At 37.7% G+C, this 17,135-nt stretch overlaps 1 protein-coding gene across 1 annotated transcript in view; it reads right to left on the bottom strand.

Annotated features, from left to right (window-relative positions):
* Positions 1–6,001: 6,001 nt before the first annotated feature.
* LMLN (leishmanolysin-like (metallopeptidase M8 family)) overlaps positions 6,002–17,135 on the bottom strand; it is a 15,475-nt gene continuing 4,341 nt past the window's right edge. Inside the window, exons 7-17 of the mRNA XM_009996210.1 lie at positions 16,367–16,472; positions 16,026–16,120; positions 15,244–15,361; positions 13,907–14,014; positions 12,195–12,271; positions 11,480–11,590; positions 10,634–10,766; positions 9,911–10,070; positions 9,013–9,143; positions 7,626–7,836; positions 6,002–6,235 (exon numbers count right to left, since the gene is read on the bottom strand). Coding sequence (XP_009994512.1) covers positions 6,141–6,235; positions 7,626–7,836; positions 9,013–9,143; positions 9,911–10,070; positions 10,634–10,766; positions 11,480–11,590; positions 12,195–12,271; positions 13,907–14,014; positions 15,244–15,361; positions 16,026–16,120; positions 16,367–16,472 — 1,345 coding nt within the window. The 3' untranslated portion in view covers positions 6,002–6,140. The remainder of the gene's footprint in view (positions 6,236–7,625; positions 7,837–9,012; positions 9,144–9,910; positions 10,071–10,633; positions 10,767–11,479; positions 11,591–12,194; positions 12,272–13,906; positions 14,015–15,243; positions 15,362–16,025; positions 16,121–16,366; positions 16,473–17,135) is intronic.

Raw genomic sequence — 17,135 nt, 5'->3', positions numbered from 1 at the left:
AAACATTTAAATAAGAGAAACAGGTTGTGTGACAAGACTTGCTGTAAGAGCAAAGAGAATGTCTTTCAGTATCCTCATTCTGGGGGCAAAAATCTGCCTTTCATTTTAGCATTGTACCCATGGAACAGGAAATGAATGTACAATTTAACAGCATTTGATCTGAGTAAAATTTGGCCATTTCCTTAGAACTACTTTCTTGCTGATTGAAAGCAGTTCCCCTTGTAATTTCCATAACAAGAGCTCAGCCTAGCTCATGTGAACCTCAACATTTTGCCTACTAATATTACTTACAGAACAGCACAAGATGCAAAAAAAATGAACAAGTCACCCAAATAAGATTTATAGTTAAAAAAGAAAAAGCTCTGACAGGAATAAGATGCAATCACATGGGCCAATGTTGGATTTCAACGATTCTCCTCAAATACAAATAATATTTTGTATTTTGTGACATTTAGTCCTTCCTTGATTTTATTTTCCAGTGGAAGCCTCTTTGGAAAAATAGTTATTGTTACTGTGTTCAGACACACATGAATGTTCAGTAGATGTATAAATAAATCAGTTGCAGGAGCAGGGGAAGAAAAAAGAAGGGGGCTTGGGGTTTTTTGTTTGTTGGTTTTAAATTCAGGACACTAGGAATCCTTGTTAGTAGTCTGACCTTTGTTAGACTTACTGCACTCTGTTATATACAGAAAAAAAAGCATTAATAACCACATAAACTTATGTTAGCATCAGGATTTCCCAAGAAGTCATAGTCATTAGTGGGTACTAGCTGAGGGAGGAAGAACTGGAGGTTGAGGAGGAAGGTGTGTGCATGGCTCATCCTGCAGCTGGTGCAATGCTGCTATTTTGAGGACTTAAGTAACAATGAAAAAAACTTCTGTGATACTTGACCAATTTTTATACATGCATGAAAGTGACCGCTACAGACGCACAGAAATCCTGTAGAACTGCATTTGAAACCAGGCTGCATTTTAACTCCTCTGGGAAACTCCACTGGATTGACAGCAGTGCAGCTCCCACATCTTCCCAGGCTGTAGATTAATGTCCTGATCATGCTGTAGCTTAACACATTTCACACCCTGGAAGAGATCTCTATATCTCCTTCTGAATTTTAAGCACAAACTGGTTCATAGACCAGTTTGGTTTTTTATTTTGCTACCAATGGTGTTAATTTTAGAAACATAACATTTTTTAAACCTTATAGCTGTACTTAGGTAACTTTACATACCTGATGTTTTTCAGAGTTAAAGCCATCTCTGAAATGAACAGTGGCACATTTTCTAAGCTTTAATACCCTTTTGAAAGACTCCTATTTTGAGACAAGGCAAACAAAAAGGAGGAGTAACCTACTTTCGCTTTGCTTTATCTGATTTTCCAAAATAGCAGAGGAAGGCAAGAAGTTTTTTAATCTCTCTATGTAGTTGCTGTCATATTGCTTAAGGGAAAAAAAAAAAAAAGCTAGATTAGAAAATCGTCTCCGCTCTGCATTTTAGACGAATGTTGTTATATCTTTCACATTTGTCAGAGTAAGATATATATATATATGTATTACTTGTAATTATAAATATAATGCAAAAATCTCAGTGTTTCAGCTAGCAAAGCTGGCTGGGTACCAAAGAGTGGCTGCAGCATCACAGATCCCTGTGGAACAGCAGCAAAGGTTGCTCAGCATTCCCAGCTCCCAGTCCTGTCACAGCCAATGGCTCGGGACTCCACAGGAACATGCCAGCATTCCTCCAGCTGAAATGGGAATCATGTGGCCAAACTCTTTACACAAAGCAGAGTTTCAATCTTCCATTTCAGGTGGGAAAAGACTTAAATATTGTATAATTTTTAAGTATCAAATACATGAGGATGGGATAGAGAATAGAGGAACCTTCTTACCTCACCGGCAGGCCAAGCTTCTCGTAAGTCATGTACAAGCTAATAATAATATAGAACATTTTACATGCAAAGTGTATCCAATAACAGTTTAATAAATCAGTAAATCATCAGTATGCAGACTTGATGTAAATTTAACTTTTCAAAATTCTAAAAATAAATGACTGTTGTGATGGAGGCCATTTACTGTGCTTATTCTTGCAGTTAATAATTATCAGCTCTCAAGTATAAGGACACAAAGAGTCAATTTTCTACATACATTTTATTGATGAACAATTTTTTCTTCCTTTGTATGACATACTTTTTTTTTTTTTACACAGCAAAATAAGGAAATTTTTACTCCATAAATAACAAAAATTAGCCCTTATATCTCAATCCAGTCAAACTCTATGTAAAATAGTTTGTTATATATTTACATTCTGTACCAAAATAGGAAACACTTTTTAAAGGTCAGCCAGTTCTCTCACAACCATTGTTTTATCTCCAAGGTAAGCTTCACATTAAAAAGGCAACATTTGAACTTTGGAAGTCTGGTAGTGTGAGACCACATTATTTAATATACAAACAGCCCCAAACCCTGAGGAGGATGCATTCAGCCAAGTGAAAGCTGCTTGTTAAATCTTGCAGGGAAAGACCTCAACCTGCTCAAGGGGCTGAACATCACTCCTAGGAAATGTGGGGAAGAAAGGGCACACTCCTTCCACTCCAGTGAAATACACTCAAGCAGAAAGATTCACAGGACAGGAAGGTTTAAAAACAACTGGCCCTTGGAAGGGATTGTGGATACATCTGCTCTTAAGGGACATGCATCTCCCAAAGTTACTGTGTGCAGCAAAAAGAACAGGCTGCATTGCACCGACAGTCCATTAATGGGGTCAAAATTCTTTTGGTAATTAACCTACATCTAAGGCTGGGACATTCCCCCTCTTGAAATGAGAAATTAATTACCTGCTTTTCAGTGTAACTTTACTTACTGCATATTCCAGCCAAAAGCTGTCCTTGTAACACTACAAAAATGTGTTCCTCAAGTATGACTTGCCTCGACTCCTAATTGAAATATTATAAATTTGAACTGCTGGAGTAAAAACAGAACACAAGACTAATTCATTTCCATAAGCAAACATGGAATGTTTTTTAAAAATTCAAACTGCAGGCTTTAATCCACTGAAAATGTTTCTGCTACAGACAAGCTAACTCCTTTCTCTGAGCACTAGTTCAGGGCTCCTGCTGCCCTGTCTACTCTAGTGAAAACACAAAGGTTTATTTGGGCTATATTTCAAAGTTTTCAAATGTAAGAGATGAAATAGGATGGACTTGCCACATTATGTTCAGAACACCTAAAGTAGCTGCCTGAAAACTTTGTATTTATTCAAAACTAACTTTTTCTGGGGAAACTACACTTAAGGCTACATCACTGACTGGTTTAAGCTACAATTTTAGCTGTGTTCTGCACTCAAAAATGGCTTATGCTTCCTACTGTATTTCTTTTGCTCTTAAAAACCTGAGACATATTTTTACTTAATCTATCTTATGATCTGGAAGTTCACAGCAGGCTAAAAGTTTAATTCAAAGACAAACAGAACTGAGGTAGTCCATTTTACTCAGATATGCTTTTTGTCAGTCACCAATTCATTCTCACTTTCAATTGAACTTGACATATTTCTTGGCAGTTCCAACACAGCTACAGCTGCTAATGCACCAATGTGTTGGATTTTGCCTGCTCAAATACCTTCCCCTCCCCAAAGTCACGTCCAGTTCTGCAGTTCACAGCCAGTTGAAGGGCTGCATGTCAAAGAAATTAAGACTGAAGTCTCAGATTATTAAGGCAGTATTAGTTTTACTTCACTGGATTCACTGATGCAGCTACTCAGCAGGTACTGATGAATCTGATCACAAGAGCTCTGACAGGTTTTTCCCTGTAGGTACAACACACTACAGCCTCTTTCTTTAATTAATGCATTCAATTCAGAAGTAGGAAAGCATTGACTTTTTAAGCCATCTTTCACTTAATTCTCAGGAAGAGAGAATAAAAGAAGAAAAGCCCTCAAGAGAAACAGCTGTGTAGAAGATAAAAATATTCACTTAAATATAACAAACTTCACACTTTCACAGACAGGAGACAAGCATATTAATTACCGAGCACAATAAATTAACACCAGTAAAAAAGTGTAACAGTTATAAAGTCAACCAGGAAGTTCAGACAGTGCAAATATTTCACAGTAAGAAAAAATAAACAGTAATTTCTTTTCAAGTATCAAAAGCATCATTGTTGAGTGATACCATTTAAGCTGTATTATTGCACAACAGACAAAAAATACAATACCAATCTCTGGGACATAAGATGTATTCTCAAACCTTCATGTTTTAAAGAAATCTATTTACACCAACTGTTGCTTGTGCATATATGAAAATAATTAGTGTTCACTTATTAATCTGAGTGCTTCTTAATTGGAATTTGTTCACATTTAAAGCATTTGATTCCTAGTTTGTATTGCTTCTCAGAAACACCTATTTAAGGCTAGCCTAGGCCTTGTACAATCCAAACTTAACCTGCAGCTAAGAAGGGGACCTAGCTCAGTGTAAGGTACTCTCCCAGCTGTGATGCCTTGAGACAGTTTTAGGTTGCAGCTTACTCTCCTCAGCAGTAACCTAAGTTTCTCTAAATACAAAAAAACAAGTCCAGCAGGCACAAAGATTTTCCTACAGTTACAATGGAAGTCCTATTATCAGACAAGTTCAATCATAGCTACAGAAATTTTACTCCCTACCTTTTTTATCCCCCTACCTTTCATTTTAGAACGGGATCTAATCACTCACAATTCTAACATCACAGCTTATTTAAGAAGCAGAAAAACATCACCTTTCGTTGTGTACTTTTTTTTTTTAATGTACTGGGCACACTGGCTCCCTTAAGTTTCACACAGTTCTAAGAATGAAAACTATCCTAATGGGACAGACAGTAGATTGGACCACATAGGAGTTTCTTTTACTCCAAACAGCATTATTTGTAACACATTACAGAGTCAGAAACAAATAAAAACATCCTTACAACTGTTCTATAGAGCAGCCATCCTTGGTTTGCCCATTTCCTTCCCCTTATTATTTTGTGCATAAAGTGATTATTTTTGTACCAAGATGTGCCCCCGTGTGGTTTAAAATGTCTGGTTCTCTAATGTATTACAAATACTCAAATAATCCATAGTATTTATATGTCTGAGAAAAAGTGGAGGGGGAGAAAAGCCAAGTTAGACTTTTCTTTATACATTCAATATAGTTTTTGGTCTAGAGAAATCAATATGGTTCTGTAAGATTATAGCTGCCATCTCTACTGGTTTGCCCTTCAACAAAAAAGTAAGAACAGTTGCATTGATTTTCATGCTATTCAGAAATTAATAATGCCATTATTTGAGAAACAAACAAACAAAAAATAATAATCAGAAAACCTATCCCCATTTTACGGACTGGGGATAGTACTGAAATGTATTATTCAAACATTTGATACATTGAATTTCACAGAAGTGGCACGTGCTAAATGACAATGGGATTTCTAGACAGTTGTCTTGGCTTCCAGTCTGAAATTTCACTTTGTGCATGTAGGAAGGTTTAAGTGAGCCCCAAGAATGAGCTGCTTTACCACAAACTAATATGAATTCTGAGAAGCCTCAAAGCTGCAGAACTCAGTTGTGGAGACAACTGCCAACCATTGCACTCTCTCATTAAATTATTTCTTCTCCCCAAAAATTGTAGGAATTAACAAAAAAACCCCAAAATCCCACACTTGTTTAAGCCTGGGCTATTAGCTATGATGACAATTGATTTTTACATGGCTTTTGACTAAACCACTGAGGTATATTTCCAGTTTGAGGATTCTTTGCTACCAGTAACACAGAGGACATAAGAAAAAAACAAACAACCCTCAGCTCTGTTACAGAAAAGCTCTCGTTTCACATTTTGATTGAGTTGCCAGGTAGTCTAACACAGTTGGCTTAGTGGGTCTTCTCACTCCAACAAAACAAACCAAAGGTTGCAATTCAGGAAAATACTGGCACTTATTGAGATGGCAAGGTAAATTTTCCTCCTCTCAAACTCTGGCTGCTTTTGTCAGTACCTCCCTGACTATGGTCAGCACTGATACTTGCCAGGAGAGATGAGGATCAGCAGAAGACAGCTGCCTGCAGAAACAAAAATCTCAGTGCTCCACAGTAAGGAGTGTAACATGATGGTCTATCATCTTGGAACATCTTGCCCCATGCTCAACTCTATGAGCAGAGAAATAATCCTGTTAGCAGGGGAATTAAGTTAGCCATCAGCAGCCAAAGGGTTACAACCAGGCTAGAGGAGCAGGAGCATAAGTCTAAAATAAAAAACAAAACAAAACATCATCAAGCTTTTAAATTTTATATTTAAAGAGAAGATAAAATAACAAATAGAACACTAAAAAACACTGAAGAGCAAAAACACATTTGCAGTGATCTGCACTTATTTATTCTAGTTTTCAAGGCTAGGAATTCAAACTAACCACATAACATGATTATTCCCTTTACAATTAAATAAATGTCTGCATTTCTTCACTAATAGCAAATAGGAGAAGAAATGAAAAAAAAAAATCTACGTTGTAAGAAATGAGCAGGAAGCTTTCTATGGCATGACTGGAGAGAAGCAGCATTTCAAAACCATAGACTCCCAACAGACTCTTATATAGGCTGTAAGTCACACAAAAACTCAAGCCACAAAACAACCAACTGAAGACAGAGGGGTTGGGGGAGGAGGAGGGAGGAAAACCTGATCTATGAACTGGGGAGATTGTATGGTTGGTAATCACACTGACATGACACTTAGAACCACGGACACAAACTTGCAGAGATAAAAGCCTTGTTACGTCCAAGCACATTTATATGTGAGAAATAATGAGCATGAACTCAGATGCTACAAGATGTGAACCTCCACAGTTAAAGCTTTCTCATGCTAAAACCTAATCCATAGGAGCCATTCCACCCACCACTGAGATGTTATTGCTTGAGACCAAATGAAACTGTTTTAATTGGTACAAACAAACCCAAGTGCACGACCTTGAAGAAAGTATCAAGTTTGCAGGTAAACTAAGCAGGTTTATTTTTTCCTTGAAAACTGCAGTAGAGACAGCACACCAAACAACTAAAGAATTGGTTAAAGGATTAAAAATAAGCCACTAGTAAAAAAAACTGAAAACTGTTCTGTGATCGATTGACTTTTTAGAAAGTCACCTGTTCTTGACAAAACATTATCTGGTAGTCAGAGAATTAAGCTTTCTTTCCCTCTCTCAAAAAGCCAGCTGACAGCTATCTTTCATGTTCTGGATTACAACATTATCATTGCCAATGGGAAGTCATGCAAGTGAGAAATTACTTTCCACCTAATTTTGGACATTATAAAAACGATGCAACTTCGAAAACAAAGATCAGATTTTCTGGTAAACTTCTAAATTAAAGCTAGATCACCAGAAAGAGACACAACAAGGTAGTTATGTTTCAGACATACTTCTGTCCTGGTTTAGCACTATTCTGATCCCAGACACCAAAGCATGACTGCCCAGCAAAAATCAGGGCACCTCTGCCATCCTCCTTTAACTCCAACACTTAGGATTTTAGAATAGCCAGACCAGGGCTCTTCTCTCATGTTCCTATGATAGTCAGACCAGACAAACATTTACTGTTCACAGACATTTTATATTAAATTCCACTTCAGCATGTGACAAGGCAACTTACCAATTGGTGCAGCTCTGGTTAAGTTAGAAGCTGGAGGATCCCGCTCTGGAGGACAGGAGTCACAGAAGTCCAAGCAGGCTGGGCAAATCAGATTCCCAACGTGGATCCAGCCATTCATCTGAATGCTCACAGTTAAAACCTGACCTGAGCGGCTGCACAAGTACACAGTGTCCTTGACCCACACATGCAGCCCTTGTGGAGAACAAGAAACCTTAAAAGAAAAGAATAAAAGTCAAGACAATGTTACGATTTATCAGAAATATCTTTTGGGGTTTGGAAGTTTTCTGAATAAGTAAATACCACACCCAGTAAACACCTGGTATTAGAGCATAGATTTTTAAGCAAATATTTTAATGCACTCAGAGCAACTCTTTGGTTCAAGAATGCTTCAAAGCACTGACTGTACTCTCTGTGCAATTATGCAGATATCAACTATGAATGAGTAAAATCTGGCTTCTGCTAATGACCCCTCTAGAGTTGTGCTGTCTTTGAAAACACCACCTTTAGTGAGAAGAGAAGAAGGACAAGGAAAGTGTGAGGTGTGTAGTGCTTTCTACCTTTGAAAAATAAGAGTGACTAATTAATTCTAAGATTCAACAACAGGAAATGCTAATGTAAGTATTCCTACTTAGCTGAGGAGACAGTGTCACAGGGGGAAAGCAAAGGAAATCCCTTGCAAGACTGTAACTCACAAGCCTTCCAAGGGGCCACAGGCTTAAGCTTGAAGCATTAAATCTACAGGCTTATGATACTTATTAGATACTTATTTTCTAAGTATGTCAAATAATCTCATTATTTAAGGCAGAGAAGATCAAGTACAGGGTCCAGGTCTAGCAGTCACAGCCTACATTTTGCACCTCACTGTGGGAAGATAATGGAAGACTGGCGAGGAGGACTGTAAACACACTCAATTGACTTGCAGCTGGGGTGTTGAAAAACACATTTATCATACTAATTGTTATTTAGCCTTGTGCGTCGGACAAAAAGAACATCTGTGGTTACATAACATAGGCCTATGATAGAATAAGAGGTACCATATCAAGGAACACACTTGAGATTCCTGCCCTGCTGTGGGAAAGATCAAAGAACAGTGGTAAAATACATCTGCATGAATCCCTGATACAAAGGGAAAAACAGGAGGTTCAGGAATCCTCTAGCATGGACTGAGCTCCATAGTGCCTGTGTTCCCTCTTGAGTGCCTCTGCCCAGGTGCTGCTTCAGGGATCCCCCAGCTCACCAGGTAATGAAAGAAAATGTACTCTGCATTTCATCTGTGGGTTTGTGGTTTCTCCTGCATCTTGCCTGTGTCAGCTCCCACACTGACTCTTCCCTGAAGTGTTGTTTTTAAAAAAATAAACTAAAAAATACAAACTGAACACACACTTACTTGGTAACATCCACTACCCCAGTCGGGGTAACTGAGTTTCCTCCTGCACTGTTCCATGACAAAAGCAGATTTCTGAATAAGACATACAGAGTTTGGTCCATATTTCTCTGCACCATAGTTTTTGGTAGGATCTAAGGCAGAAAGAATTTACTGAATTGCAGCTTACTAGGGGAACAGAAAGTCAACTTAAATATGTTCTAATTAGTCAGTGTCTTCATGCGCAATTCAAGGTTTACTTTTGGAATCTTCCAGACCATTAATCATTACCAATTTGGGAATTACACTGTTTTGCATATAAAGTGGGAAGAAACCAAGAATTTAAAAAAGAAAAAAAGCACTTTACTTCAGAATCATGTGGATATGTTTGTCCCCAGGGAGTGCCACCTCTGATTGCTGGTTTGAGGGCAGATGGTGTTTATTTGTTTGTTTTTTGAGACAACTGATGGACAGGTAATATCCTACAGAACTCTGGAGCTCCACAATATTGAAAGTTCTTGCACTACCCCAGGAGACAAGCCCAGGCCCTGGTAATTAGCAAAGCTAATTTGCCTTCAACAACAACAACAAAACAAAACCTACAAAGGTGGAAAGTGAAATTATTTTTCAGAGACTCAAAAAAATCCCCATCAAAAAAAACAGCAAAACCCTCCCCAACCTTTTATCTTGATTTTGGATCATTTGGGGTTAATTTCTGTTCAGATTTTATGCAGTTCTTGCAATAGATAAGAGTGTTTGGTTCCAAGGTGTACATGGTAATTGTGTTTCTCACCCCAGCACAGCCTTCACACAGCTAGTAGTGCAAACCTAATTTCATATCCATGTTTGGACATGAAGTAAAATCTATTATAGATTAACAAACAGTTTTTTAAAATACCATAATGATTCCTGAAAAACTGACCTGGTTGATTTTCAACTATTCTGCAGTCTGAACTGCGCTGAAATTCACCACTTAGATGCCAACTGAATTCCTGACTAAAGGGACAATAGTCAGCAATTTCTACTGAGCCACCATAAAAAGGCAATTCTTCTGCTGGTACTCCATTAAGATTGTCAAAATACTGCAAAACAAGATAGGTTGTGAAGCAGTTTGCACAAAGACAAAAAAATAACAGGTTTTTAAATAGAACCAATCACTACAGCTGTGAGAATACCAGCTACTACTACTCAGGAATGCTATCAACAGCAACTTACAATACCTATGAACCAGATAAGCCAGACATATTTAAGAATACTTAATAATGAAGAGTATTCATATTTGCATGTATCACTCCTCACCCCCGAACTCCTTTTTCCAATCACAGCATTCTATGGGATGAAACAAAAACTTTTCAGCATGCAGGGACACAAGGCAGCAGAGAAGCCATTCCAGAGGACTTCTGTTACACAGCAATGTTTCCATAAGACACTTGGCTAGGTGGCCAAGCAACATCCTTATTGTTTTATTAAGAACACAAAGCTTTTTTTTAGCCTCCAGACTCCTCAGAATAACTTAAACAGACATTTCTCACAACATCTACTCTCACCTAACAGTTCAGAAGAAAAAAATGGAACTGAATATAAACACTTCTCTGCAAAGTAGAAAAATGAAAACAGTTATTTGGTAAGCTAAGATCCATTCTACCTGATATTCCTGAGGTAACTGCTTTGGAAACTTCTGCAAGTTGCACACTGCTACTGCTCTTTGGTCCTGCCTGCAGGTTAACTGCAAAGGATTACTCCTCAAAGTGTCGCAGTATGGGCTGATTAATTGCCTCCTCAAAGGAAAAAAAAAGGAGAAAAAAAATCACATTAGATCCCTTTAACTGCTTTTCATAATTTAATTAAGCAGTCTGTCAAGACTGTCTGATCCCACTGTCCCCCACACTTTGTCAATCACACAAAGAAGTACTAAATACTTCTCTGGCAGCTAATTCTTGTTATTTGGCTGGTTATGACCTTTCTAATTTAAAGATCAAGCCAGTAAGCTGTTCAGTTTTAATGGCAAAGCTGTGTAAACTTTTAAGAATAAAGCATACAAGCAAAACAGGCCCACTATGCAGCTGTGCCCTAAGAATGTGTAAGTAATGCACTGAACAGGGAAGATTTTGTTTTGAAGATGGCTGTCCTCTCCTGTTGCTTTATTACAATTCAGTAATGCAAAATGACACAGGCTGCATTTCCAATCAAAAGGGATAGAAAACAAAAGTAAACACTTTTGGATTAAGTCCTTCCCCTTCTCTCTAAAGCACAGCCCCCTTACAGTGTAAATGCATCCTACACCCCAAGATGTTTGGCTCTGTATTTACTGGGTGGGATGATTCTGCTCTTAATACATTTGTGTGCTCCTCCTCAGGTCCATTCTGAAGGTACTTAGGACAGCATTGCTTGTTAACCTGTGATCTATCTCTACTTCTTTTTATTGAGTTGCATTTGAAGGACAAATGTAAAGAAGCATCAGGTTTATTTTTTAAGAAGATTGTGCTCTTACTTCCGTCTCTTTTGGTCGATCCAGAATTTACAGCTCTTCATTACAAAGTCACAGCCTTTATCACGTCCCCAGTCTAATTTCTCTGCCATGCTGTAATTTGCCCTGTACCAGCTGTAAAGGTATTTTGAAATGAGAATATAGTTACTTCAAAAATTTGTGTTCTGATTAATAAGACAGCAGTTCTAAGAACTTCATTCTGTGCCTTAAGGTTCTTGAAATAAAGAGAAAGGGAAACTGCATCCCTTTCTGCCTGTAGCAAAATAGATCACAATTCCACTATTTTTCCAGTCACAATGAAGTAAAAGAAAATTGATTGCTTATTTGTTCAACATCAATGCATCAAGATCTGCAAGGGAACAATGCATACAGAAAGATGACATTTCAGATAATTTTGTTTTTCCTTCATGTACGCCTTCTATCAGGAAGAAGAGCGGAAAAAAGAATCAATCTGTACTGCATGCAACTGAGAATAGACTTGTATTAAGAAAAAAAGTAAACAGACACTACAAATAGTACTGTGCATTACAAAGCATTTTTTTAAGGCTAGATTAAGAATGGATGGGCTTTGAAATATGTGAAGAAAAATAACATATGTCAATTATCTACTGTGTTGCAGATGGATAAGCACAAGTGCATTGATTCCAAATAAAATAAAGTTCAACAAATTTTATGAACAAATGAACAAAAATCCCACCCCATTCTTATTAGTTCTTACCCTGTGTCTTCCATCAGTGCTAAGGTGATCCTAGAAAAGACTCGATTCTGTGTATGGGATCCAGTCATTGCTTCATTCTGAAAGTTACCAGTTACCATTAGCAAGCCTCTGAAAATCAGTATTGTAAGAAAATGCTTCTTATGAAAAAGCATTTTATTTTCAGTCCCTTCTTACCATTGATAATCAAACCCCAACCTCTTTTATAAAAGGGATCACAAGTGCAACTCCCTTCCCTACTCCACCCTACTGAGCTTCAGAATTCTAGAAGTCAGAAACTTCATTCCAAACTGCAGCTAAACCTTATTCACAACCAACACATACTTATTTTTCTTTGGGTAAAGTGAAACTGTTCCTTCTTCTATGTTTATCAGTAGCAGTCACACCTTCTGTCTTTTTAGTAAGATGAAAGCCAAACTCTTTTAGTTTTACTCTGCAAGATTTATTTTTAATTTTCCTAGAATTTCTAGTAGTCCTTTTCAGGAGTAAGGGCACAGGATACATGACTAAAGGAACACAGCACTCCAAAGGTGGCTTTATTAGTGTGGCAGTGGAATTTTCCATCTCATTTAAAAATAAGCAAGTTCACACATCCTCAAAGAACAACTCTGGTCACCCTGGAGTTTCCTAATCATCTTATAACTGGCAATTTTAACACCCACCTCTTTCTCCTGCTCAGTCATTTCTATCTGGTAAATTTTCACTCACTCTAATTACAAAACTCTGGGATTTCTTTATGTCATTTCTATTATTTCTTCAAAACATTTCCTCTCCAGCCTTCCCTCTCTGCTAGTGTGGTTATAAGTAGTTAGCACCAGCAGACTTACTAATGTCAAACTTGCTATCACTGCAATACTTAATAATAGTTGGATTAAGACCAAAACCAAACTATATGAGTTACTTTCTAGATATAAGCTTTCTCTAGCAAGGTGTAAAGGAGACCAGTAATTATCCCATTTCTACTAATCCTATTGAATCCTTAGAATTATCCCCAATCTAAAGGTAGTCTTTCCACTTGGCTTTAGACTACTGTTCCACACCTGAGGTTACTGAAAAGCTAACAATTTCAGTCTCAAGAAATACACCTATTTCAAGATTACTTCCACAAAAGAGTCTGTCCTGAACCATTTCTCTTCCTGTTTACCTCTCTGCATACAAAGTATGCAGAGTAAAGTGTATCTCTGCCAAAAATACCACACAATGCCAAGTTATAAATGAAAATAAGCTTAAATGTCAGGAAGGGAATAAGCATTTCCTTCATTAAATGAAGTTCTGCAGTAGAGATGGCAAAAGTCAACCCCAGGGCAGATGAATAAAGATGAACTCATGATAATGACTAGACAGAACAGATAAAATATTTGATGTGTAAGAGGCAGAGAGTGACAAAGTTGAATTGACTCAAAGGAATACCCCCTATCCCCTAAAAAGGCACCATACCTTCTCAAGAGGGTAAGTGCCAGACAAAAGTTGGCTACATTTTGGTTAAATAATCAGTGTATCTCCAACTCCCACTCTGAGCCCTTAGCAATCAGGTAAAGAGATACATTTATCTAGAAACTGGACATTGTAGTTTAGTGCTGTTTGTGATACATTTCAGTGAGGTTTGATACACCTGCATTTTCAAGGCTTCAGTAGGTACCACTATAAACCTAAAAATAAAAGTGGGGGGCAGAGACATTCCCACATCCCTCTCCCTTCCTAATAGCAGCACCAACCTCCAACAACCTCTTCTCCCAGTGATTGAGTTCAGTTCCCATGCCACCTTGATTTTCAAGCTCCATTCCCTCTAGAATTGGACAATTAAAATGCTTTCGAGCTTCTTCCTAGAAATAAAACATTGAACACAATTGTCACAAACCTGAGACTGATACCCACACATAGTCCTTATGTTCTAGGACTGTGGGGTTTTTAAAGGATTTCAGCATTTCTTTTCCTACCATCTTGTTTTCCTCCAAATGCAAAACACTTCTCCTACTCAGAGGCTGACTAAGCCAGCAAGTACCCCAACACCAAGCATAACAATCTGTCTACTTATCTGCTGGAAATAAAGGATAGACGTTTACAAGAACAAAACAGCACTAGAATTAGCTGAGAATAGCACACACATACTAAAGGCCCCATGAAACCAACAAAACCAACAAAAAACCCAAACAATGTAGGAACACTACAACCCTGCTTCTGTCAAACATTTCAGATTTACCTGTCAGCTGGTTTTGCAAGGGAAAGTGTTTTCTACAAAACATTTGGAAGACTTAAGAGGTATCACAACACCACTGTGGTCTCACTGCCAGGACCCCAGCCTTTGCCAGGGCACCACCTTTAACACTCTGGACAGTTTGACCAGCATGGCCAGTATTCAAAACAGGGGTAATAAAACCAAGTTTGCTCTTTATACTGTGTTAGATTTAAAACAAACACAGTATTTGTGGCTATATATGCTTAACACTAACTTATTTCCAATATCCATTTTATTACTCTTAAGCATATGTTCTGTTGAGGGTGGGGGCAGAGTCAGAGATGTGGGAAGAAGAAAGATGTCAAAGAACACTTGAGGAATTTCTTTTTAAACATGAGAAAATGTTAAATGCCTTACTTTTTAAACAATAAAATTAGAAAAATATTAAAATAATGTTTTTTAAAGAGCAAAGTAGAAGACAGGATGAACCTATAAATAAGAAAAGCAGTGACAAGGCTATCTGTTAAGGCAATGGGTATCTAAGTCTGTAGGAAAACATCAAAGAAGTAGGATTAAGGACTCTATTCAACATTAGTTTTGCTTAACCTTTTATAATTTACTTTCCAGTCCCTTCATTGTCTCTTACTATGTCTATTTACTTCATACTGTCTGTCAACTATTTTCCACTTCACTTTGGAAACACCTCTCAACTAATTCTATGGTCCTGAATTGCACAGTCTTTGGGCCACACTTTCAGGAAAAGGGTATTCAACATTAGGTTATTACTTCTTAAAGAATAAGCAACATTCATGACTTCAGAATGTGATGGTAACATTGTTATTCAAAGTGTGAAAGTGTAAGCCAATCCCCACTTACAACTACACGAGGTGTTATCAGAAGATAGACAGCATGGCGCAGCATTTTGCCACCACGGATGTCCCACAGCCTCACTGCTTTATGAACGACTTTGCTGCTCCACTGATACAAACCCAGGCTGCAAGAAGAATGTTTTGGTTACAGGTCTTTCCCATAAACACACACCTACTTGTGCAAACACTTATCTCTGTAATAAAGAGTAGTGAATAATCTCTACGCTTCCTCATGCTTTCTGATGTGTAAGTTCATTATGGCACATTTCTCCCTTGTAAAATATGCATTCATTATATGCACAACTCTGATTTAATAAATCAAAGTAAGATTATTAGAAATATGCCTGTAGACTCATGCAATAACAGGTCAGAAAAAAAAACAGACTACACACACTGTCAGTTCTGTGTAACTATAAACCGTGAATGGCATATTCCTTAAAAATGAACTGCACTGACATTAGACAGACTCCAGAAAATACCGGTCTCAATTCAGAAAGGTGTTCAGCAAGCACTGAAATTTAAGCATGAGTAATTTTAATGCTTAACTTAAAAACTTGTGATAAATGACATCCTGCCTTAGTTTGTAACGTATGTGTATAATAGAAGTGCTTCATGCCAGCGTGAAGAAAGACTAAAAAAACACCCTACCCCAATGTTTGAACATAATGATGGCAAAGCATGCTAATAATGGAATCAAGCTGGATATTCAACAGACAAGAATACATCCTACAAAAGGAATGTGAAAACATCCTTCACTGAGAGTACTGAGAGGTCCAAAAAATAAAGTACCTTTCATTAAAAGGAGGGAGTCCATCTGCATATCTTGTTGTCAAAGGTTTTCCATCATCATCCCGATAAAATGCAAACAGTCCAGCAGAGAAACCCTTCAAGTTAAAAACCAAGCACACAGAAACCTTTGGCAAGACAGGCACACACTAAGTCATATGCCATGAAAGAGTTATCACTCCCACAGCAGATATGCGGGAACTACCACACCTCAAGGCAATTAACACACAAATTGGAGGCAAAGCAAGAGTTTTCCCTCCATCCTTCTCTTGCAACAAGCTGGAGATATGCAAGGAAACAAGCATAGATTTCAGGGAAACACATTTTGTAACACCAACCCTTACCAGTGCATGGATTATCTCATGTTTCACTGTAGACAACATGCCAATGAATTCCTGAGCTTGCGTTGAAATCATATTTGGACACAAGTTAGCATATCCTGCTATTGGCCTGGAAGACAGTTTAAAAATAAATTGTTTTCAGCAAAATACTAGCAAGTTCAAATCATATTGACTTGAAGAGGCTCACTTCTTAAGAGAAGATTTAAAAGAAAATTAAGACTAATGTAAAAATAAGTCCTTGCAAACAGCTTCTCTGGTCACTCATACATCTGTTTGCAATGCAGTGACTAGTTTGCTCTTGAAATGGGGAGGGATGTGACAGGGTCAATCTCTATATTCAAGATTCTGCACAGGTATTAGTGACAACACTACAGGATAACTGAATTTTAGGCAAGACACTACAGAGGTGCAAACTGCCTGTTACTGTGACTATAACCAAACAATAAACAAAAGGCACATAAAGTAGGGCCCACACACATCCTCCTTTAAACTGATGAGAGTATGACATTCACTGCAACAGAAACAGGATCTTGAAAGCTGAGGCAACAACAGTGGAGGATTAGCTTGGAATTAAATGCCTCAGCTTTACAAGCTAAGCACTATTGGATCGTTTCCTAGTTTTATATAAATATAGTGCTTGCCATTTCAGTAATGACTTCTACTTTGCCACAAGATTGCTACAATACTGCTTACAAGACAGGCAAACAAACTCCACATCTAAACAACTGAAAACCTCAAAAGTTTAATTTAAAAAAGGTTGTGCCAGCAGGAA

This window comes from Chaetura pelagica, unplaced genomic scaffold, assembly GCF_000747805.2.
Source record: "Chaetura pelagica isolate M959 unplaced genomic scaffold, ChaPel_1.0 scaffold3, whole genome shotgun sequence".
NCBI lineage: Eukaryota > Metazoa > Chordata > Aves > Apodiformes > Apodidae > Chaetura > Chaetura pelagica.
Note: the sequence above shows the minus strand (reverse complement) of the source record. Positions and strands in the feature narration are given on the sequence as shown.